This window comes from Chanos chanos, chromosome 4, assembly GCF_902362185.1.
Source record: "Chanos chanos chromosome 4, fChaCha1.1, whole genome shotgun sequence".
Lineage (NCBI taxonomy): Eukaryota > Metazoa > Chordata > Actinopteri > Gonorynchiformes > Chanidae > Chanos > Chanos chanos.
The window spans coordinates 42,789,881-42,812,407 of record NC_044498.1 but is presented as its reverse complement, the minus strand read 5'-3'; the positions used below and the strand labels follow the sequence as shown (position 1 = coordinate 42,812,407).

Genomic DNA, 22,527 nt, shown 5'->3' with positions numbered 1-22,527 from the left:
TTTCTGTTGAAATTATGTTGTTCATGAATAAATGCACAAACCTGTTTTCCTGATTAAGCATTTAAATGAGGTAACAGATGAGCAAACAATTTAAGACTAACAAGTAGAATGCCTCTGATTATTACTTAGACTAACTATACACATGTATGTCCAATAAAACTGCTGCACATCGCTGTAGCCATACGTGCATTGAGAAACCTTAGTTCAGTGAAACTCCGTTGGATGTATTTTTCATTCTAACTGTACTGTTAGCTGACGTGCCTCCAAATGCTGTCGCTAACTTCACTCAACCAAAATTCCTTCACAGTAACCACATACAGCCTGTCTGACCGCAGGATCTCTACCAGGAAATCAACTCCCTTTCGACTTTTTAGGCTTCCTTTGTATAAATAGAACTTTATTAAATGCTGATTGACTGAAATTAACCCTTCACTCACCAGTTTCCTCAAAATATATGCTTCTTCCTCTCCAGAATGAAGCAACTCCTAATCCCAATACCCCCTGCAATTGTTTACATCAGACCGTTACTAGGGATATTATGCATACTCGTTACTAGGGGGGGGGGGGGGCATGTTGGAATGATTTTATCTGACCAAGAGAGGGCGCCAAATAAACATTTTTGGCGCAAATCATTCACAAGATCCTCCACACAAAGAGCTGTACACACCCAAATGATTTCGTAATCCTCTCCTCCCGCATATAGCTCAAATGGGTGTGTTCTTAAAAATCTAATGTTACAAAGAGGATAAAGGGGGCCAAGTAATAATAATAATGATAATAATAATAATAATAATATATAGTAATATGTATGCATCCATCCATCCATCCATCCTTCCATGTATACATGCAGACATACATACATGTAGGCCTATACATAATACATACATACAAAGCACTGAGAATCTAAATGGCTTAAACGTCTCAGTATTTGACGGGGTTCTGTCCTAAGCCATGGGATAGTGTTGTTTTGTATGTCCTGCCCAACACAATAAGAATCCTCAAGTTAGTCAGCCCACTGAACCACGCCCGTGGTGCACATGCGTTCACCCTGGCCGTCCCCACTACAAACAGTTAAATCGGAATGTTACTTTCTGTCCCAAATACGTGCCAACCGTAAGCCCAACAGATACAGTGACGTCAGCTTTGAAGGACTGAGCCAAATAATCAACTGCACTTGCACCGTCGCCCGCTGTGGATAAAACCTCGTTTGGATCAGTAAAACAAGGAGAAATCTAATACCGTTTCTGCTCTCATTTGGTATTCATCTCTGCGTCCTTTAAACCGACTCGACTGATTGTGTGATCTGTCTTTGCCGCTGCAGTCAGCATGTCTGCGAAGTCAAGTGAGGAATCTGGTTTGGAGGGGAAATGGTTTGGAGAAGAATACGAGAGGAATGGCTTATACGGGAGTACTCGATCCCATTTTGACGATACTCGGGATGATGTGCAGTCGAAAGGCTGGGAGGATGAGCTGAACTCGCCGAAACAACAACTCCATCAATTTGATAACGAACGGAAAGGGCCTTCCGTTGCCATGGAAACTGCATCTACAGGTAATTTGGATTTTGGTTGATACTGACATTTCGTAGCATGTCCCGTCTGGGTGCACGTGTGCTATGAACCACTTCGGGTTCTGTTGAAAAGTAAGGGAGCTATCATGACTTCCAGGCCACTTCAAATTCGTCGTGAATTAGTCCGACTTGGGCTTGGAGTACATCGTCGATATGAATAGAGTGCGTGCAGCATGTATAGACTTCGTTGTGAATCAGCATCGATTTCTTGCGAATTTTAGACTAGAGACCGCAAACACATTTGCAGTGTGGTGTCAAGATTTTGGAATAAAATCTCTCAAACTTTTAATTCAGTGTCAAGACAAAAGTGGCTAAACAAAACTGCGCTCTGTTCGTCCAGAACTCCGAGCATAAGCGAATTTACAACATTTTATTATATTTTGATTCGACAGAAGAGTTAATGCCATAAATGATCATATCCTCACTGTCTCAATATAATTCCATGTATCTTTTTGCGACAGACAGTCCTGCTCTTTATTGGTATAACATAACGTAGACCTCTAACTACTTTTGCTTTGTCGTCAGTGTTTATGTTCCTAATATTGGTATTTGACAGAACATCTTAGACTCATTTCCCATCTCAACTGTTTTTCAGCATCAGGTTTCAAAATATTTTCTTCTACCAATGGCGCGCTGAAAGTTACGGTGCATCTTTAAGTGCGTGATTTAGCCCAAAGATTTTAAATCATTTATCATCAGTTAATCTTTTCGAAATGTCGTAACAGTGACGGAGACTTACTGAGTAGATGTAATGTTTAAACTTAACTATCGATTATTCACATGTCCTGCGATTATAGTTTAACCAGTAAAAGACAAAAGAGTGCCCTGGAAAGGGATCTTTGTGTGAGTGGTGGTGTGGGGGTGGAGTCATTGCCTACTTACACAATTCTGCAGACTCACAGTACAGCTACATACACTTTACATGAATAGTGTAATGTGAATATCGTTAATAGTTTATGACAGTCAAATGGAGCAGTTATAAACCCTCCATCGTGCTATATGACATAAACGACACACACTTTTCAAACTTCTTAAACTCATACCACGTGCCTTGGCGACGTCTGTATTTGGGTCTGTCATGATACTAAACTGAAGCAATGTGTTGAATGATATGAACATATTTGATGTACATTGTGTGCCACTTGTCATCAATATGAACTTATGTTTGTTGTTGTGATGTACTGCTGAGAGAGTGTGTCCAGAGAATCCACACTACCATGAAGCTGTCATATAGCCTCGCTTGTTATCTTTTAGCTTATAAAACTATAAACAAGCTTCATATGATGGAGAGTATAATATTTGAATACTTATATATAACTATACAGTAAGTGATTTGTTGTCTGTCTGCATCTCATAAACAGCACACAAATTTGGCACGTGTCACTTGAACATTGAAATAATTCTTAACATCGTGTTTGATAACATCAAGTAGTGGGGCAATGGTTGGAATACAAAACATCTTCAGATACAGCTAGTTAACAATGACCAATTTCAACTTCTCTGCCTGTGATCTGTGGTCAATCTTTGAAAATAACAGATTAATCTCATATGCAGAGTGATATTCTTATTAATTAAACAGTAAGAGGTTTTCTGCCAAGCTGTCTATAATGCCAAGGACTCAGGTGCCACAGTGTCATCCATTATGGATCCAGCATTGCATCGGTTAGGGCTCAAAGTGCTATTATTAGTCATGGGGAAGCTGGGCATAGAAGCAGTCACCTGAGAGTAACCAGAGAGCCCAGCACACATTTTCAGCCACTAACCCACTAAAATATTCATGAGATGGAGGCCCAAATCCTGTGCTCTCTTGTTTGCTTACCCCCACCCCCCCTTTCCCCCTTCCCCCTTCCCCCTTCCCATTCCGTCAGATTTTCTGCCTTAGCTACTTCCTTTTCTCCCCTGCTTAGCGCTCTCGTGTCATGTCAGTGTGTTGCTAGCGCTACCGAGTAAATATATTCGCTTCCTCCCCCTTCCCTATTTACAGTCTGTGTGTGATTTTTGTGCGGTTCACAGTGTCTCTGAGAATGTGCATGGAAAAACATTAGAAAAATGTAAACGTCTACAAAAGAACATGTGGTTGGGTTGCCTCGTTTCCTTCCGATCTGAGTCCTCACACCATTTCCGTCAGTCCACGGAGAGGCTTTCTTTTCGATGAGATAAACAGCCATCCATGTATCTCCACGCTGGAAGACATTGGTCTTTACTGTACTGACACTGATGCAGTTCTGGGCTGTGGAGCGAGAGGACGTGTTCTTGTGTGAACAGGGGAATAGAGAAAAGCGTTGCTAACTGTACAACTTCACACAGAAACACATACTTTACTCAGACACAGACCTACAGCAAGGAGCTTAGACAGCAGAACAGTTAAGTTAGACAGCAAATACATAGAGTGTTCGTTAAACTTACTTGAAAGTTATTTTGCTACGATAATACTGACACTGCTGGAGCTGGAGTTACCACTACCTGTCTTTCGACTTTCAACTAAAAAAAGAAAAAAAAAACCCTTGAAAATTGCTTTTAGATTCTCATGCATAGTGTCAGAGAGCAGCTTAATGACTTACTGGTGCCTGACATGTATCAGAATCAGTCTTATCTTTTAAAGACCTTTTAGTCTAGAGGTAGTCCAGTACACTGAGGTCCCAGGAGATTGTAAAGGGCTGCTTCAGCAGAGCACTTTTACAGTAAGTGTAAGCTGAGGGTCGATATTTCCATTCCCAGTCATCAATACCTCAGCGAAATTTAATCCTCTGTTTGTATGGACAGAAGCCGATCTGCAAACCAGTTCTAACCTGAGGAAAACAGTGGTCAGCTTGTCTTCCTCACTCTCTCTCTCTCTCTCTCTCTTGTTTTCCTTCCCTTTCTACTCGCTGTTAGTCTCTCTCTCTCTCTCTCTCCCTCTTTTGAGTAGTTTACTTTATTTCCAGCAGTTCAGTCGATCTTTCTTTTTCCTCTTTTTTCCATTCAACGCATCATATGCTCTCCTTTTTTGTATTCCACAACCTTACATCTTTTCTCCTCTCTTTCTCTCATTGGCTTTTTCTACCCTGCATTTTTTGTCTCCTTTACCCTCACACACTCCCTTTGCTAATCATCTTTCTTTTGTTTTCTTCTTTATTCCACATCCTTACATCTTTTCTCCTCTCTTTCTCTCATTGGCTTTTTCTACTCTGCATCTTTTGTCTCCTTTACCCTCACACACTCCCTTTGCTAATCATCGCTCTTTTGTTTTCTCTTTCTTAATGCCCCCTCCCCTGCATCGCGTTTATCCCTTAATCCTTTATTTTGCACTTGCTGCTTCTGTCTCTATCTCTTTCTCTTTCTCTGTCTTTAATTGCTGCTGACCATACTGTGTCCTCAGGCTTTCTCTGTCTGCTCTGAGCAGAGAAGGCATGGCTGACAGTGTGAATTATGCTCTGAGACCAGGCTGTAGTTCTTCCTGGAGTCATTCTGCTTCATAACACATGCAGCAGCCATGACTTATTCAAGTGTGTCATTCGCCCAGACCAGATTATATCACCAGGCAGATTCTGAAACCATTCAACTGCCTCTCGCTCTTTATGGAAACACTGAGTAAGAGATGTCCACTTGTTTGTCAAAGATACATGGGTGAGGTTAGTTAGTGTTTCACTTGGCTTGTTTGACTAGGGTTGACACGTTTTGCTCATCCGCCACAGCAAAATGTACATAGCCCTCACACACATGCATGCACGCACAGACACACACACCCACATACTCACACTGAGAAAGAGAGAGAGAGAGAGGAGAGAGCCTTCAGGATTTTCTCTCTGTCCTGAAGCTTTGTAACGGCAGACATGTTCAGACTGATAGTGTGCTGACAATATCAGTGTATCTGTGCTGGATCTAACTTACACCTCATTAAGCACTGAGCCAAAACTCAGGGCTTCTTCACTTAGTCTCTTCATCAGGAGAAAACTGACTTATAAAGAGTTGTGGTCCCAAAAGGCTGTTTTTTTGTAAATGTAGTGGCTAATTCATCTTTCTCCTAAACCAGCAGCCCTCCAAGTACTATTGTTTTCTTAAAATGATTTTCACACTACAACAACATTAACCAGTTCTTCCAAGTAATCCCAAATGAATAGGTGAAAATGTAAGAAAAAAGCTGATCGGACTCCTCTGTGTGCTTAAAGCGGGGACACATGCATGGCCTTGGCCCAGCCAGTCAACAAGAGGGCTATTGGAAGTGCTCTGTCACATTCTTAGCTCAGGTCACTCCGGCTATCACCCATACAATCTGCACATCACCCTTCAACCAAGGACAGGCATTGGTGGATTAGCATACCGTTGTTATGGTGATTTTTGGTTGCCAGCGGTTGTGGAGTGTGTACATATGTTTGTACGTATTTGTGTGTAGAGAAGATAGTTGACCCGTAAGAGGATTAAAAGGGTTGCTTAGTTCATCCTTGTGGCTCTCATGTCATTGGCTACACACATATAAACAGTACAGCTGTGCCCAGCTGTTCTACAACAGGATGCCAGGCTTACACTAGTTGCATCCTTCTGTGCTCGAGGGATGCACAACTTTATTGATACTCGTTCATAAGTACTTACGAAAGCTATAATGATAGATCTTAGGTTATCTGGACCACAAGTGCTTTTTTCTTGCTTTTCACAGTTGTTTCCCCTGGTTCAGTGTCTCAGCTGAAGTTTGAAATGGCGAGACTACACAAAGAGGCCTATCTATTTATCACTGAGCTGTGTTACATCTACTAGCACAATAAAACAGACGCACTGAATATTCTAAGGCTGCCATCCTAACCCTGGATCTAGTTTATTTATAGCCAGCAAAGCCTGATGCCCCTAGCTCAGTTGTGGTCTGAGTTGGAGGGCAAGCGTGTGTCTGTCTTTCAAGTGTCTCTTAAATTGCCCTGTGGGTTATTGTATGATGTGATTCTGTATGACCCCTCCCCCCCTCCCCAATGCAGGCCAGAGAGTCTAATATGTCCATTGGTTCATGGAGAGGTGTTCAATTAAAAACATGGTTTTTTTTCAGTAATGAAGGAAGCTCTCTCTCTTTTTCTTGTTCTTTTTCTCTCTCTAGATGATTCTCTTTCTGATATGTTCCTGAAGTCTTCATCTAGGGATGAGGATCTCTACACCTCTCTTCTCTCATCCAAGAACAACCCTTTCAGCGGGGGTGCTCCTCTCTTCCCAACTGAGCCTAACCGCTCACCCCCAGCACCTGCTGGCACTGACTCAGGCATTGGGATGACCCCTGGAGATCCCTCTGATCTGCACACTGCTCTTCAAGGCTCGCACAAGACTGAAGCCTACAACTACATGGACATCAGCCACAGTGGCGACAGCCTCTCTGACTTTGGACATCTGCAGTCGAAGAAACAGCAGCAGCATGCAGGCAGTCACTTTGATGATGACCTCCAGGATCATAAGCAGAAGAGCTCCATGAAGGATGTTGGTGAATCCGACCTGGACCCCTTTGACCTGGGCCGCTATCTGGAGAAGAGCCCTCCTGGACAGGGTGAGACAAAAGGAAACCTTGGCTCTGCTGGTGGTCAGCATTCATTTCCATATGTGGAGGACCCATCGGATGAGGAGGCGTCTGACTACAGGTCTTACCGCATGATGGGCACCCCACAGACAGCCAGCCCAGTGAAGATCACTGTAACGGCAGAGTCCCGTGCACAGCCTGGACGTGTTTCTCCACAGGGGGGTTTATCTGAAAGAGAGAGTGTGCTCAGCTTTGGTCAGCAAGGTGTCCCTACAGTGACTCTGTCAGAGCCGGAAGATGACAGCGCTGCCTCCTCTGCAAACCACTCCCCCACAGGTAACAGAATCACCTGGTAAACCTGGTCTTTTTATGACTGCTTAAACAGGTTTAAAGATTTTAGTGAAATGTTATCTTTCAAGGTAGTAATCATTTTAAATGTTCTGTACTCAGTCTCTTCTTGTTTTTTCTTTCACAACACCACCCCTTTCCTTTCCTCTCTTCTCCTGTCATCTCCTTCCCTTTCTGTCATGTCCTGTTCGCCTTATCTGTTCTCCTCTATATTGGGCTTTCCTTTCTGTCCTGTCTTGTCTTGTCCTTCCTTCCTAATTCCTTATCTGTTTCTTAATGTTCCCCTTGTGCTCTTGCAGGACGAGAGTCTCCCTCTGATATCTTGTTCCAGCCTGCGGGGATGAGGTCAGGGAACTCAGCTCAAGAGAAGAGTGCTAAGTCATCCTCATCTCCTAGAATGTCCAGCGGAGAGCCAGTTAAGCCTACTTCTCCATGGGATATGTCTGGATTTGGGGCCAGAAATCTGGAAGGAAGTGGGGATGAGTCTGGAGACTCTGAGATTGAACAAGTAGCTGAGGAACCCGATTCACCCAAAGGTGGCATCTCACCCAAAACCCAAAGCAGTAAAGGGAGCAACCCATTTGAGGCATCCAGCACCATTAAGGGGAGTTTTGGTCAAGCTAGCAATCCTTTTGAGCAGTCTCACACCAACAAGGAGAACGTTAGCCAAGCTAACAACCCATTTGAGCAGTCCAGCAAAAACAAGAGAGGGGTCAGTCAATCTGGCAACCCATCAGCTCCTCTTTACAGCCTGCTTCGTGAGGAGAGGGAGGCAGAGCTTGACAGTGACCTCCTCATTGAGTCTGCATCTGAAGAAAGCCCCAAGAGAGAGCAGGGCTTCTCTGCCCCGAAACTGCCTGACGTCACCTCCACCTCAACTCCAAGCCTAATCCCCTCATCTCCAGTTCCTACAAGTCGACCTCTGGCCTCTGCCCCCGTTACTGCTGAACCCCCATCCAGCACTCTGAATGATAAACAGCCACTGGTAAACAAAACAACCACTGCCCAGGCAGAAGACAGCTGGTCCATCAAACCCCGACCTGCTGCCACAGGAACATCTGTGTCTGTGAAAGAGCCTGCCCAGCAAGAGTGGGAAAGCAAGAGCAGGGGCAGCACCGAAGGCAAGAATGAGGTTACAGTACCTCTCGTCCTGCAGGGATTCAACAAACAGAAAGGTAAGAATAGCTCTCTTTCATTTGTTCTTACGGTAAGAGGGAGTGATAAGATGGGTATATTCTCTTCATTCTGACATTAAACACACTCTTCAACTCTTACTAAACTGATTGTAGAAAAAAATGCATAGTTCAACCTTAAATGAAAAAAAATGACTCTTACAAATACAAGGGTAATGAGTTCACCGTTGTCACTTGGATCGGACAACGCAATCCACAAGTTCGGTACTGCTGAAACAAGAAGCCTTCTCATTGCTGATGGTTAGAAAAATTGTCTGTCAGGCATGAACAGTAAAATGACTGCATTCCCTCATATTGTACGTAGTTCTCTTTCAAACTTGATCACAATGGACAACATAAAAATTGCATGTACATTTTAAAAATGCTGTAATTTAATGTAATGCTGTCATTAATATGCTACTCAGTAGTTCTAATTAGTCATTCAGTCATAAACTAGATATGTTGAAATACCTGTCAATATTTTTTGTAATCGTGGACTTGAGACATATTCATGTTCAACAGTATGCACCGTGAGATTACCGCACCTTAAATTGTCCCAGGTATGCTTTCAGAATTTCCATTTCTCAGCTGGCTCGATTTATTCATATTCATTGTAATGTGAGTTTGTAGATTCAGTAGTTTTAGCATTATTGTCATGTCAGCTTTGTAAATACATGAATTGAGTATTTCATTCAAAGAGAGTGTTGTGAGGATGTGTTTACTGTAAACAGATAGACAAAGAAATGGCCATATTGCACAGAATACAGGTTAAAGAGGGAGCTGTTGATTTATAAGCACGAGTTGCTCATGTAAGCACTTGTTTCTGGAAAAGATTGTTTTCCTGCAAATACTCCAGATATTATCATTTCACTTTGAGAGTTAATGTGAGTTCTTCTAATCCTACATAGGATTGAGAATGAATGTAACACCTGACTAGTGAAAGGCAGATGCAAGTACTGCTTGGCACATCCTGGTCCAGTTGATGAAGAGACCGGATGGTTGAATAATGGGAGTCTTTGCTTCTCTCTAGTGGTGGGTGCACCAAACAGCACCTTTTAGTTTGTTTATGTAACAAAACTACAACAAAAGAGAAACCCAGCCTGTTCACCATGCACTGGAACTCCTTCTCAGCTCCAAAGCTTATGTCAAATATCCATACTTCACATTCTTTAATCATAACGCAAAGCTGTTTTGAAGCATACGCCATTCATGCAAATGATACGGCTAAATACTGGTTTATGTGGTTTGACACAGAAGGATGCGACCTTGAAAATCAATTTTTTCCGTGGCGAAAACTATTTTACACATGGAGCCTCACTTTATAACCTCACATGAAACCTCACTTTTAACTTCACTGTATATTTATACATACATATTTGCAAAATGAAATTCTATCTTTGTATTTAGGGAAGTTTTACTTCCCTTCTCACCCATTGTTTTCTGCATATTTTAGTCGCCAGTTCAACCTTAGAGCTCAGAGAACAATTTATTGGAGGCACTGTGAATTCCTGTTAGCCCTCTGCCTGTTAACATCTCCTATTAATACAAATCTGTGAATGATCGGCTTTATCCCAAATTGAGAATGGATCTCGCTGTATACACTACTACCGCTGTGAGAGGAAGAATGGTGTGTGTTTTTTATTTGTTTGTTTCTGGGTCAGATGACAATATTTGAGCATCTCCCTTGTTGTATACAGAGTGTTTATGTAATCTCTCCTAAAGTGGGACATTTCACACACACACACACACAGATAGAGAGATGTTCACTTATTTGAATGTAATAAAACGGGTTAGTTAAAGATGTGTTCTGTCAAATGCTCTGTCTGGTGAGTTTAGCATTCAAAGGCAGACTGAAGGTTCTGGAATGCTGAAAAATGGGTCAGTGCCTCTGGAATAGCCCATTATATATTCCTGCCTGCAGAGGGCACACACAACTCAGTACTGTCACATTTTCCCACGCACAAAAACAACACATTCAGTTGTCTCAGAATGAACTATTACTGAAGAGTCAGCCCATATTCGGCTATATTTTTTTCTGTGCCGAGTTAGAACCTCATGTTCGTTATGTAATGTTTGGGAAGCCAAAGATATTCTGTGACGAACTGGAGAGATTAGCCAGTCTTCCCTGTTGCCATAGCAACATGGAAACGAGGAGAGCTTAGGCTGACATCTTGTGGACCTACTGGCCGTTGCCCAATGAAAGCTGTTTTGGAGGATGCTATGGGAAGATGGAGAGACAGTGATTAACGTTACAAATATGTTCTTCTGTTTTGACTTTGGCATACTACAGAAGATAGGATTATTTCACTGATTGAATATATACTATTTCCAAGGAACCAGACAACTCCCAATGACAAAAATCATGTTTACATGTTAAATGTCTATCTGTTTTGTCTTTATATGGTGCTGTTATGTGAACTATGCTAAAAGGGGCAACACCTCTGGGCCAAGTTCCACATTATTGAGAGTCGCTGAGATGATAATAGATGAAGTATATGATTCAGATGCGATCATCTGCTTACTAGCCTTTCCAGAAGTGAATGAATGCAACATTACACAAATAATGTTATGCAACCCTTTGGAAGACTGTGTAATGCTGTTTTGTTTATTTCTATGTCTGTTTAGTTATCATTAATTACTTAATTATTCTGAGAATTTACTTCAGAGTGAGTGACAAATATTAATACCTGGTAAGTAAATAGAAGGGAAGCTGCAGTCATACCATGTCACAGAGGGCAGGTTAGATGCTACGTTATACCCTAGAAAGTTCTCCACAGTTTCTTGGCATCCACACAATTTAATTAACAGGCCCATGTCTAGTAATACACGTGGGTGTTGTATCGATCATGGATAGTAAAAGAAAAAAATCTGGAATGTTAAAAAAAAATCTTAGACTTCAAAGAATAACATGCGCTTGACTTAATTTGAGGAACGAGAGATTGCGGTTTAGATAACTGAAAACCATCACAAACAATGATAACGGACAGCAGCATTTTTATCCAGAGTTTAATTTCGTTCATTCTGAACAGTGTCACTAATGATTTCAATTTCGGAGAAATGATTTTGATCTTGTCTCCTGCAGTTTATTAAAAAGAAGGGCTTTTTTTTGCAAGTACTATAAATGTACAAAAGCCTGTTTGTCTAAGGTCTGAGATTAAATGACTTTTGCAATGTGTGCCTGGATACTGCAATTAAGTCATTTCATTCAGGACCACATTACCCATCAGCCATGCTGACCAATTGTGTGAAAAAATGTATGCTGACATCATGAGGTCCACCCTTTTGGTGACAACCAACAATGATGTCATACTTTGTAGCTCACAATCACATGACTCAGTGTGCATGTATATGTATAAGGGGGGAGGGGAACAAGGAGAGGCTTTCTTTCTTTCTTTCTTTCTTTCTTTCTTTCTTTCTTTATCTCTCTCTTTCTCTCTGTCTTTCTTTCTTTCTTTCTTTCTCTCTCTCTCTTTCTTTCTTTCTTTCTTTCAAAAGATAAACACCCAGTGGACAACACCCTCCACCAGTGGACAACACCCTCCACTACTACTTCCAGCCCAATGATTGCTCTCATTCTCACTTTGTTCCCTACCGTGCGTTGACATTGTATTTCTATATTTTCTCAGCAGTGCCTCACATGATTAAATATTAGGAGAACACAGGAATGCTGTTCAAAAAAATTGTTATTTCATATCCTGTGTTCATGTTTCTTGCATGACATGTCAAAATACAACATGAGCTGTAAATAACAGTTCCAAAAACAGCCTTCCCACCATTACTACCAAAACACAACATACAATATATGTATACTCATATACAAAAGGCAAGAACAAGGCATTTTGGGGAAGAGGGGGAAAAAACAGTGGGAGAAAAGGAGACGGAGAGGAGGAATGACAGTGCAGAATGCACGCTGGTCTTCCTCATCACAGAGTTTAACACTTTCATTATCTGCTGTTCCAGCATTTACGGGGATTGAGAGCTGTGGTGTGGCGGTAGGTGAGAGGATGGGTTGGGGTGTGGGAGGCAGGGACTTTTATTGTGAAAGAGAAACAACACACCCTTTCAAGAAAGACGCTGCCTCCCTGCGGGCACCTCGTATCACACGCTTGGTTTGCTGCGGTGGAGACTGCGGTGTTTACCATTTGATCAACCCTCCCATCCCTCCATTCTCTCTCTCTCTCTCTCTCTCTCTCTCTCTCTCTCTCTCTCTCTCTCTCTCTCTCTCTCTGTCTGGCTGCCAGTGCTTTACCACCAGTTTATAAGCGCTCCAATTCGGGAGCATCACGCTTGTATTTTCCTCCTACCTTCTTTCTCTTTCCTACACCTCTCTTTCACACTCTCTCTCTCTCTCTCTCTCTCTCACTCCCTCCTTTCCTCCTGGCCATTCATACTACTGAGAAGCCTGTGCGAGGGAGTTGTTCCTTGAGAAGACAAAGAAAAAGAACGAGAGGAAAACCAAGAAAAGAGGAAGAGATAGGAGGGGAAGAGAGATAAACAGAAGAGGTAGAATAATAGAAAGAAGAGGAAAAAGAGGAAGAGGGATTTCCCTTTAGACCTACAACATGCAGGACAGTGGGAAGCCCAAAGAGTGCACCCGGAGTAGCTGGAAAGGCCAGGGTACAGTCTGTGTGTGTTTGAATGTGTGTATTTGTAAAGATGTGCATTTAATGATGTTTTACCCAGGCTACATCTACTCACAGATGTGTTTTAAAGTGGTTAGGTTTCTGTGTTCATTTTTATTTGTTTGGTTTTTTATTCAAACTGCTGTGTGTATGTACGTTATTCTCTCTCTCTCTCTCTCTCTCTCTCTCTCTCTCTCTCTCTCTCTCTCTCTCTCTCTCTCACTCTCTGTGCGTGTGATTATTTGGCTTTTGGTTGTTTGAGGCCTTGACTCTGCTGGAGACTGCTTTTTTGCGATAACCGTCTCTCTCCACAGTTTCGGTCTTGTCTCACACTGTCTCCACTTGGCGAGACAAAGGGGAGGGTATTGTTAGTTGCTGTTTTGAGCAGGGGAGTGATCGCATAATGATTAGTGCCTGTGTAATTGTCAGTCATTTTGTGTGTGGCGTTATACTGTCATCGCTGTTACCTTCCTGTTTGACCAAAAGTGTTGATAAAGGACCTGGTTGTCATGGCGCCTTGAGCTGTTTTTGTGTGTAGTTGGTAGACTGGGGGGGGGGGGGTGAAACGGCAATGGATGAGGCTGTTGCTATAGCAACCAGGTCACACCCATCCTGATTACATCATTCCTATCCCCACCGACAGGCAGCCATGACACCTGACTAGGGAAGAGGCACAGAGAAAAAGCAACAGTGGGAGATTGAAAATGAGATTGCAGGGGTGGGGGCATGTGTGTGTGTGTGTGTGGGGGGGGGGGGGGGGGGGGAGATATGCCCCTTAAGGCTTTTCCCATGAAGCTGTGGTTGTTTATTTTATTGTTAATGTGTATGGTTGGAAGGGGGAGGAGAGTCTGTTTTTTCTCTGCAAATCTCTGACAAAGCCCCCGATGTAGTTTATTACTATACTACATCATGGGAGTCAGAGATTGTTCTTAGGCAGTTACGTCAGCCTTTTTTTTTTTGTCTTGTCATTTTTTTTCAATTTCTAAATTTATTTCTGATCATTTTAATCATTACGTGAAGCTAATGTCTTACGTAACATTGAATTTTCGTGCTCATTTCAATACTTATCACTAATTGCTGACCTGCAAAATGCCATACAAACACAAAACTGCAACGCAGACACACACTACTGCTGATACAAAGAGCCTATGAACAGAGGCTTTGCTCTCAGCATAGCTTGGTGGAATAAAGATGACTATGACATCACTGCCTCAAAAAGTGCTTTTCTATGTGGCTCTCAAACCTCTGGCCTCTTCTTTTCTCCAATGACTAAGACATACGTAAACACAAGCATGCACACCTACTCACACACCCCAGGGGTATACCCTGACATGTTTAGATTGACCCTTTTCTCCGGTAAAACGTGTGCACGCAGAAAATCAGATCGAAGAGATTTCCGGAAATTTGAACCAGGTTTTTTCGCCCCATGCAGTCGGTACTCTGGCACCGACAAGGCCAGGGGCTGGGACTTCCTCTCGGCTTTGATTCCATATCCTGTTTTTGTGAATCAGTGGTACGAGGACTCCCAAGAGGCTCTACGTTCTCACACCCCGACTCTCAATATTTTTTCAGAATCAATGGAGCTTAATTTTCCGTTTAAAATGGTTTTGAATTACAGTTACATTACTGGTTAGAACTTAAATAGACTGGGAATGTGAGTGAAATTGCTGTCACATCTTTCTATGTGATTCTCACAAGATTCTTTGAGTCTTACTCTGGCCATATATGTGTTTAACTATACCCTGGTGGTATGCTGCATAGCACACACTGGGAGCTTCCAGAGTTTGGGATCCATTTAATTTCAAAATCACCTGAGTTGAAAATGTATTGGCTCTGAAACCCTATTTGCTCAGTGCCTTTCTTCAGTGTTTCATGGTCACCACCTCAGGTCTTCCTCTACAGGAGCTGGTGAACACATGAGACATGAGAACCCATGAGAACTATGACATTATGAATGCGATTTTTTACATTGCTGCGTGTTTACGTGTTCGTTATTTACAGAGATTATGTAGTTATGCACATTCATGCTCGCTAGTTTAAAGGTTTGGGTTAAAAATAATTTTTAATGGAAAATCATGGATTGAAGGCTCACTTTTTAAAACTGTTCAATGTTTTGATGACATCTGAATCGCTGTTTGAGACGTAAAATAATCATATAGCTCTAGAACATTTAGTCCTTAAGATGCACCAAACCTGAGGTGCATCAGTAGACACAGGTTTAAAAAACAGAATATAGAATAGTTCATCTTTTTTGAGCCTTTGCATGTAGGAGTGACCCTTTACACTGGAAGTAAAAACAGTGTCACTAACGTTTTGGCGTAGCTGACCAGGGCCTATATTTACACATCGACATTTAAACTCTGTCACACACAATCACTGCTGTCTGTTTTAAAGCCCCCCATTCTATTTTAAGCTGTTCCTCTGAGCTCCCTCTCCCTCTCCCTCTCCCTCTCTCTCTCTCTCTCTCTCTCTCTCTCTCTCTCTCTCTCTCTCTCTCTCTCTCTCTGTATGTGTGTGTATGTGTGAGTGTGAGAATCTGTGTGAACGTGAAAAACCCATTTGTATGCAAAGATGGCAGGTTTGCCCCCCATGATTCAAATGTCTGGCTTTTGGCCTTTAGAAGCCGGTTGGGGTGTATGTACATGAGAAACAGAGCGAGGGAGAGAACTAAGAGCACTGTATCTATGGTAACTGCATCAGTGCCTCTTTCCCTATCTCAGACGCACAGTCATACACTGTGATACTGGCGAGTGCAGCTTTAAGGAAAGGAGGACTCCCTATTTACAGTGTGATATACTGATGGGTGTGCAGTAAAAACTTGTGAATTATTTAGACAGTGAAATGAATTCTCACAAGTCCTCCATAATGTATAGTAGACACAGAATCCTGTCCTCCATTTTGGATCAGATCTGGAGATTTTAGGTATGTAAGTGTCTTTGTTCGTAGCCTGTGCATTTGTCAGCGGGTATGCTCCCTCCTAAAGCCAGGGTATAAAAGCATTCAGCATGTGCTAGCGTGTGTGTGCTCATGATTAGCCAGCCAATGCTAGAGAGAGACTCCCCCCCTCCTTTGCTGTCAATGTGCTCTCTCTTTCTCTCTCTCTCTCTCTCTCTCCTTTTGTGTGAGGACGCAGCAGCTGCCTCTTTCTCTCTTGCTCTCTTTCTCTCTCTCCAGCCATGGGAGCTGCAGGTCAGTAACCCACACTGCTTGTACTGTTATCGTGCTGGTTTTAAAGGGTTATCTTTGTTGAGAAATAACGAGTTATGCTGTTGATCTTTCTGCATTTATGGCTATATGAAGGTGTATTAGCGTAGCACCGTCGTTAAGTTATATTTCCTGCCTTCAGCACACACTAGAGACCGGCTCTCTAAACAGGGGACGTTGTAAAGGGTATTATTGCTTTTTAGCAGTGAGTGTCTTTCTTTTACAGAGCGTCAGGGTGTTAAATAATTTGATAGGCTGGTGTATAGCTGCACCATGGAGCAGATGATCCGGGTCTGGATATCTCTTAGGAGAGGGGTTTTTTTTTTTTTTCAATCTGGGTTATAGCTTTAGGCAGTCAGGAGTTTCATGGGAAAGTTGAAATTGATACCGATTAACAACAGTGTCTCTCAGGGACACTGAAGTAGTGCATTAAGGCTGTTGAATATACTGCAGCCACCACCTGCATCAGGTGATGGTTATGGAGGGTTAATGCTGAGAGAGAAGCCTCACCCTCTTACTGGTTAGAGTGGGATTGGTTCTCTGCATCTTCAGATGCGCTACGATTCGAGGGGGGGGGGGGGGGGGGGGGCATGTGCTAGCGTGTGGTGTAAATATAAAATAAAAAGTGGCCGATATTTCTGCCCTCCTCTCCGTTCTAGCAGGTCTAAATATAGAGCAGCAGGAAGGCAAGCAGGACTTGAGGGAAAAAAACCCAGGAGACTAGACAGCCTATACACACACACACACACACACACACAGGATTAACCAGAATGTGATAGCAGTTCTTTGGATTGTATGCATTGTATGCCTTTTATTCTAAAAGAGAGACTGAAGCTGTCACAAATGGGCAAAATGAAATCTAGCCAGTGTTCCAGTTACCGTAGTTACTAATGGCAGGAGTTGTAAGACATTGGTTCTCATGGCAACAAGTTACCAAGACATCCCTTTTCTGCACCTCCGTGAGACTTTACCTGGATCGAGAACCTGGGTCTTCTTATTCATGTCTCCTCTCATTTACTTCACCACAACATAAAATAAAAGGTTAATAATTAGGTGTTTATTTTTAGCCACAGGCAAGTAGCACTGTGTCTTTGGTTGCTTGTACATGGTGAATTTCTTTCTTAGCTGAGCACAGGACCTCCTTGAAACCACATAAGAATGTGTTCTTTAGTTCAGTAACAGCAGCAGCTCAATATATGGAGTGAAGTGAATCGTAACTGAGCACTGAAGTTTCTCTCTGGAACAACAGCTGAGAGAGAGAGAGACAGAGACAGCTTTGGTCAGAGATCACTGAGCTGTGGTTTCTGTCTAGAACACATACACTTTGATACTTGTGCCTCACTCAGACACCCATGACTAAGAAGGGTATTTTCCTAAGACTTAATTTATCCTTTGCCTGGATAATCAGCACTACATATTTCTCATTTTTAGGGTTTAGTGACTTGTGTTTTTAAGATAATGTTACATGGATGGCTATTTGGTGGACTTAAATAGTATAGTGTGGTTTATGTTCCAAATATAGGACAAAGTGCTGAAGTCCAGTTTCTGTTTGGCTGTCCAATGGTCTCTTGTGTCGGCTAACTCCTCTAGAGAATCAATGCAAACTATTAATTGAAGTGAAAGGGGCAAGTTTTTCTATTACATAGATTAATGAATTACAGCACTTCTTTTTCATTACTTATCAATGATTATTCCAAATGTATGACTGAATTGCATAGTATATCATCAGCTCTTCACAGTTACATTGTCCACTCTGTTGATCAATATTTTACGTTCCCTTTGATGGTTATAACAAGAAACATTATGTACTGGTTGTAATGTTCATGTGAAATATGTCGAGACATTGTGTGGCCATGAGGCACTGGTGTGACGTGGTCACTATGAGCTGTTATCTCCAAACTGTGATTGCACAGCTATTTCTGCCACTCCTTCTTAACTGCTCGACAAATTTTTAACCCCATGTTCTGCCTGTGTGTATGTGTGTGTGTGTGTTAGGTAGTGTGTGTGTGTGTGTGTTAGGGGTGGAGGGGTTGTCTCTAGTCATAGAAGCCGAGTTGAGGACAAGTGCTGTGAGATCAAGGCAGCTGTTGACAGATAATCTCAACTCAAGGCTAAAATTCAGGCTTCATAAGTAAAAATGTGAATTATCAAGATGTGTTGTGAAATTTCAAAGAGTAGGCTCCTGCTGTCCTTCTTTGGATAAGAGTTTACTTCTTCAGAGTTGTGGCTGAGGGGGATTGTGTATGTGTGTGTGTGTGTGTTTCATTGGTCTGACACCAGTTCTCTCTCACTCCTATTAGCAATAGCACTGACATCCTTATTTCACTCTCTTCAGTCTCCCTGGCCTGCTTTTTCGATCTTTGGTTGACATACAGCAACACTGAGCTGGAGACTGAGTGTTGCCACTCTAAAAGCACCAGGATCTGACTGATTTCCCCCTTGTCCTGGCACATTTTTATAAATGTCTCTCTCACATTTACTACACAAAAAAATGTTGCCTCTCCTATTTGGAAGATCCACCCCTCACACCATGCTCTTCCATATTAGCACAGCTGTCAGGAACTTAAGTGGTGTACATTTTCGTACTCATATACAGGCATTAGCTTTAACCTTCTTTGGCACCCACAGGTTTAAAATGACTCGTTTATAAACCACAGGAATGGAAAGCTATGGATGCATCTGCGTGAGAATCACGTGTTATCAAAACCTCAACGTTCACTTCAGTCTCATCTTCATGTTTTCTCTTCATCCGTTTTTTTTCTTTTTTCTTTACTCTCTCTCTCTTCTCCTCTCTGCAGCGATAGATCTGCTGTACTGGCGGGACGTGAAGCAGTCAGGCCTGTTGTTCGGCAGCGTGCTCTTGCTCCTCTTCTCTCTGACCCAGTTCAGTGTGGTTAGCGTGGTGGCCTACCTGGCCCTGGCCGCCCTCTCCGCCACCATCAGCTTCAGGGTTTACAAGTCTGTGCTCCAAGCCGTGCAGAAAACCGACGAGGGCCACCCCTTCAAGTGAGTGTGTGTTCCCCTGCTGATCGTACAAATACCGCACACCATACGACAAGTTGTCATGCTGTCAAAATAATCATTTTCTTCCTCGTCTGCATGATGAAAGTTTGCTCTTGGAGGAGGATATTAGGGCCCGTGCTGGCAATTGAAATAGGGACCTGCTAACTCTCTCTGCTGTGTGTATGTGCATGTGGGTGTTTCTCTGTTTCTTTCAGGTCATATCTGGAAGTGGAGATTGCTCTGTCTCCAGAGCAGATCAGTAAATATGTGGATAAGGCTCAGCTCTATGTCAACTGTACTCTAAAAGAGCTACGCAGACTCTTCCTGGTACAAGACCTGGTTGACTCCATAAAGGTTAGTGCTACTCGACTAGCATGGAGAGGAGGGGCTATAGATACTCAATACGTTGTATCTCTGGGAACCTTTAGAGACATGTGGCATATGACAGTGGTTCTCAGCTCCAGTCCTGAGGGCCCCATGTCCTGCACGTCTTTGTTTTAACTCTTCATTATCACAGTTCATCACAGGTGTATCAGTCCTGAGCTCAGGACTGACACACCTGATTCCACTGATCACTTAATCATCAAGCCCTTGATTAGCTCAGTTAACCGTGATGATGAAGAATTAAAAGAAAGACGTGCAGGACTGGGGACCCTCAGGACTGGAGTTGAGAACCACTAGCATATGATAAGTTCCACATTTAATGTATGGATGAAGGATAATATGATACTTACCATTCAGAAAAATAAAAATAAAAATCAAATGTCATAAATTGTGTCAAGATGTTCAGATATCTGGATGAACAAATACGATTAATTAGATGTTACTCCTTGTCTTGAAATACTGCAATACTTAAGTGTGTGTGTGTGTGTGTGTGTTCAGTTTGCAGTGCTGATGTGGCTACTGACGTACGTGGGAGCTATATTCAATGGCCTGACTTTGCTCATTCTAGGTAAGGACCCCCTCACACTACCAGTGTACTGTCAACACTCCGCTATGAGTGCTAGGCATGTGCAACGTAAGACGCGTTTCATCCCTGTCTTTAGTCTAACATAAACAAGCCTTAAAAGGCATACTAAAAAAAAATGAATAAACACACACAACGGATATCACTCTTTTTTTCAGTGGATTATTTTGTGACTCTTAAAGGTCAGCGCAGGACCTTAAGGCATCAAAGAAAGATAAAGACGTTCAAACACATTTAATAAACAAGCATCACATGCTGTTCGCTCCTCGGTGTCTCCAAGACACAACTACAAGGGAAGACAAGTTACTGATATTTCTAAACTCTGTTTTTCTGCTTTCTGTTAATGCTGCAGTATTTCTTCCTTTGACCTTGCTGAAGATTGGACAAGTGCCCGAAAATATTACTGCGTCAACATTTTTTTTTTTTTTTTTTACGACGTGTTCGATTTTCTAGAAACAGAGAGTTTACTGCTGTGTATCTTTAGTATGTAAGCTGTGCTCCACTATGTAACAGACAAAGGTCAATGGTTAGCATACACATACACACTCAGAGAGCACCTCTCATTGGACCAGAGTGTCTCGACCACTGATCTGTTAGAAGAGCTGATGCAGATTGGCGGTGAATTGGCCATGTCAGTCTTTCCATGATAAACACTCTATAGTGTTCTATAATTAAGCACAGATGTTCCGTCAGATGTTAATTAAACATCTTTCCTCTCTCTCTCCTAGCTGTGGTCTCCATGTTCACCATGCCTGTGGTCTATGAGAAGTACCAGGTAAGGGCCAAACACAGATTCATGCCTCAGTCGGTCATCAGATTTGAGCACCGGTACTTAGACGAGCCTCTCTGTTGTTCTCCCTTTCTCAGACACAGATTGACCAGTACCTGGGGCTAGTCCGCACCCAAGTAAACTCAATCATGGGAAAGTAAGTATCCTGTAACACACTCTACTACACCATGCAAAATGTAAGAATGAATCTTAACCCTTTTCTGCTAAAAAAAACCAGCGCATTCCATAATTTCTGCCTCTTCGTTTCATTACGCCTGGGACGTTCCTGACTGAAGCTTTCAGTCCACGCTGTAAGAAACAACTGCAGTGAAATCATTTTGAATACAGTATAGGTTTAGACACACCACAGCTCAGGCCCTCCTACAGCACCTTACTGTACACTCTACTCTACGCTTTTGAAGAAATTCTCAAAGCCAGCAGAAAAAAAAAAAACCTTTTGAATTTCATTTGGGTTCCATGAAATGTGGAAAACAAACGTCATCTTATATTTAAAGATCCAGTCGTCTACTTATGCTATCGTGTCTTTGTGCTCACTCTGTAAAAAGTTCATTCTTTTAATGTCTTTGATTAACAGGATCAGGGAGAAAGTTCCAGGGGCCAAGCGAAAGGATGAGTAAACTCCCGGTTTATAGTGAGAAAACTACTGCATATACAAGTACTGAAAGACACCCCCCCAAACACAACGAGGGCCAAGATGTCAGCTTAAAGAACATAACGATTAAATAAAGTACGTCAGCAAAGCGGCATTCCCACAGAAAGCCAAAGCCGCCAATCAGTGGAGAGGCCACCAGCCCTTAAAACGCTACCACGCTAAAATCACTCGCATTAATTCACTAATATGTATATTGAGGTATAGGTCAATTATAGCTAAAAGGACATGAAATGCTTTTTTTTTTCTTTTTTTGCGTTGCTTTTGATTAAATGCATGAAGTCAAGTCTTGAGTAAAATTCTACTTGCTACCTTTACGATGCTTTCTGTTTCTTTTCCCGCTTTCTTTTTGCTGTGCTTTTGACTAACTGTAAAATGTGGCACAAAAAAAAAAAGAAGTTCTGCTTGCTTTGGTCTTTTTGCTGCCATTCTAACAAACTGCTTTATTGTCACATGAAGTCGCGGGCGGATGTACACCCAGTGTATACATACGTACATACATACATACAGATAAATATCCAGTCGAATCGTGGACTAATTTGTTTTTTCCTCCGTGTTTTTAAGCACAACATAATTTGATGATGTACTTAACTGTATGTGGTAATTGTAATTTTGCTTTTTGTAAGACTATAGAGAATTGGACACAAGCTCATGCTTATAGGTACAGCTCTGTTGTGTTGACTACTGTGAAAGATCTATACATTGACACTGCACAGTATCTGGATTGTTCTACTA

At 42.2% G+C, this 22,527-nt stretch overlaps 1 protein-coding gene across 2 annotated transcripts; it reads left to right on the top strand.

Annotated features, from left to right (window-relative positions):
- Positions 1 to 1,176: 1,176 nt before the first annotated feature.
- Positions 1,177 to 22,295, top strand: rtn1a (reticulon 1a). Of its 2 annotated transcripts, XM_030771677.1 has the most exons (9): positions 1,177 to 1,552; positions 6,630 to 7,373; positions 7,685 to 8,560; positions 19,182 to 19,389; positions 19,602 to 19,740; positions 20,269 to 20,338; positions 21,082 to 21,128; positions 21,221 to 21,279; positions 21,718 to 22,295. In XM_030771677.1, exons 1-9 carry the CDS (start codon positions 1,327 to 1,329, stop codon positions 21,758 to 21,760), a joined length of 2,412 nt encoding a protein of 803 aa, XP_030627537.1. In that variant the 5' UTR covers positions 1,177 to 1,326; the 3' UTR covers positions 21,761 to 22,295. The 2 variants fall into 2 exon arrangements, with proteins under 2 accessions (XP_030627537.1, XP_030627538.1); XM_030771678.1 differs by lacking the exons at positions 6,630 to 7,373; positions 7,685 to 8,560 and having other exon boundaries at positions 1,327 to 1,552.
- The last annotated feature ends 232 nt before the right edge of the window (positions 22,296 to 22,527 follow it).

Excerpts from the sequence above, each read along its gene's own strand:
- rtn1a (XM_030771677.1), top strand. The coding sequence starts at position 1,327 with ATGTCTGCGAAGTCAAGTGAGGAATCTGGTTTGGAGGGGAAATGGTTT. Across the intron at positions 7,374-7,684 it reads TGCAAACCACTCCCCCACAG|GACGAGAGTCTCCCTCTGAT; the intron begins GTAACAGAATCA and ends GTGCTCTTGCAG. Across the intron at positions 19,390-19,601 it reads GACGAGGGCCACCCCTTCAA|GTCATATCTGGAAGTGGAGA; the intron begins GTGAGTGTGTGT and ends TGTTTCTTTCAG.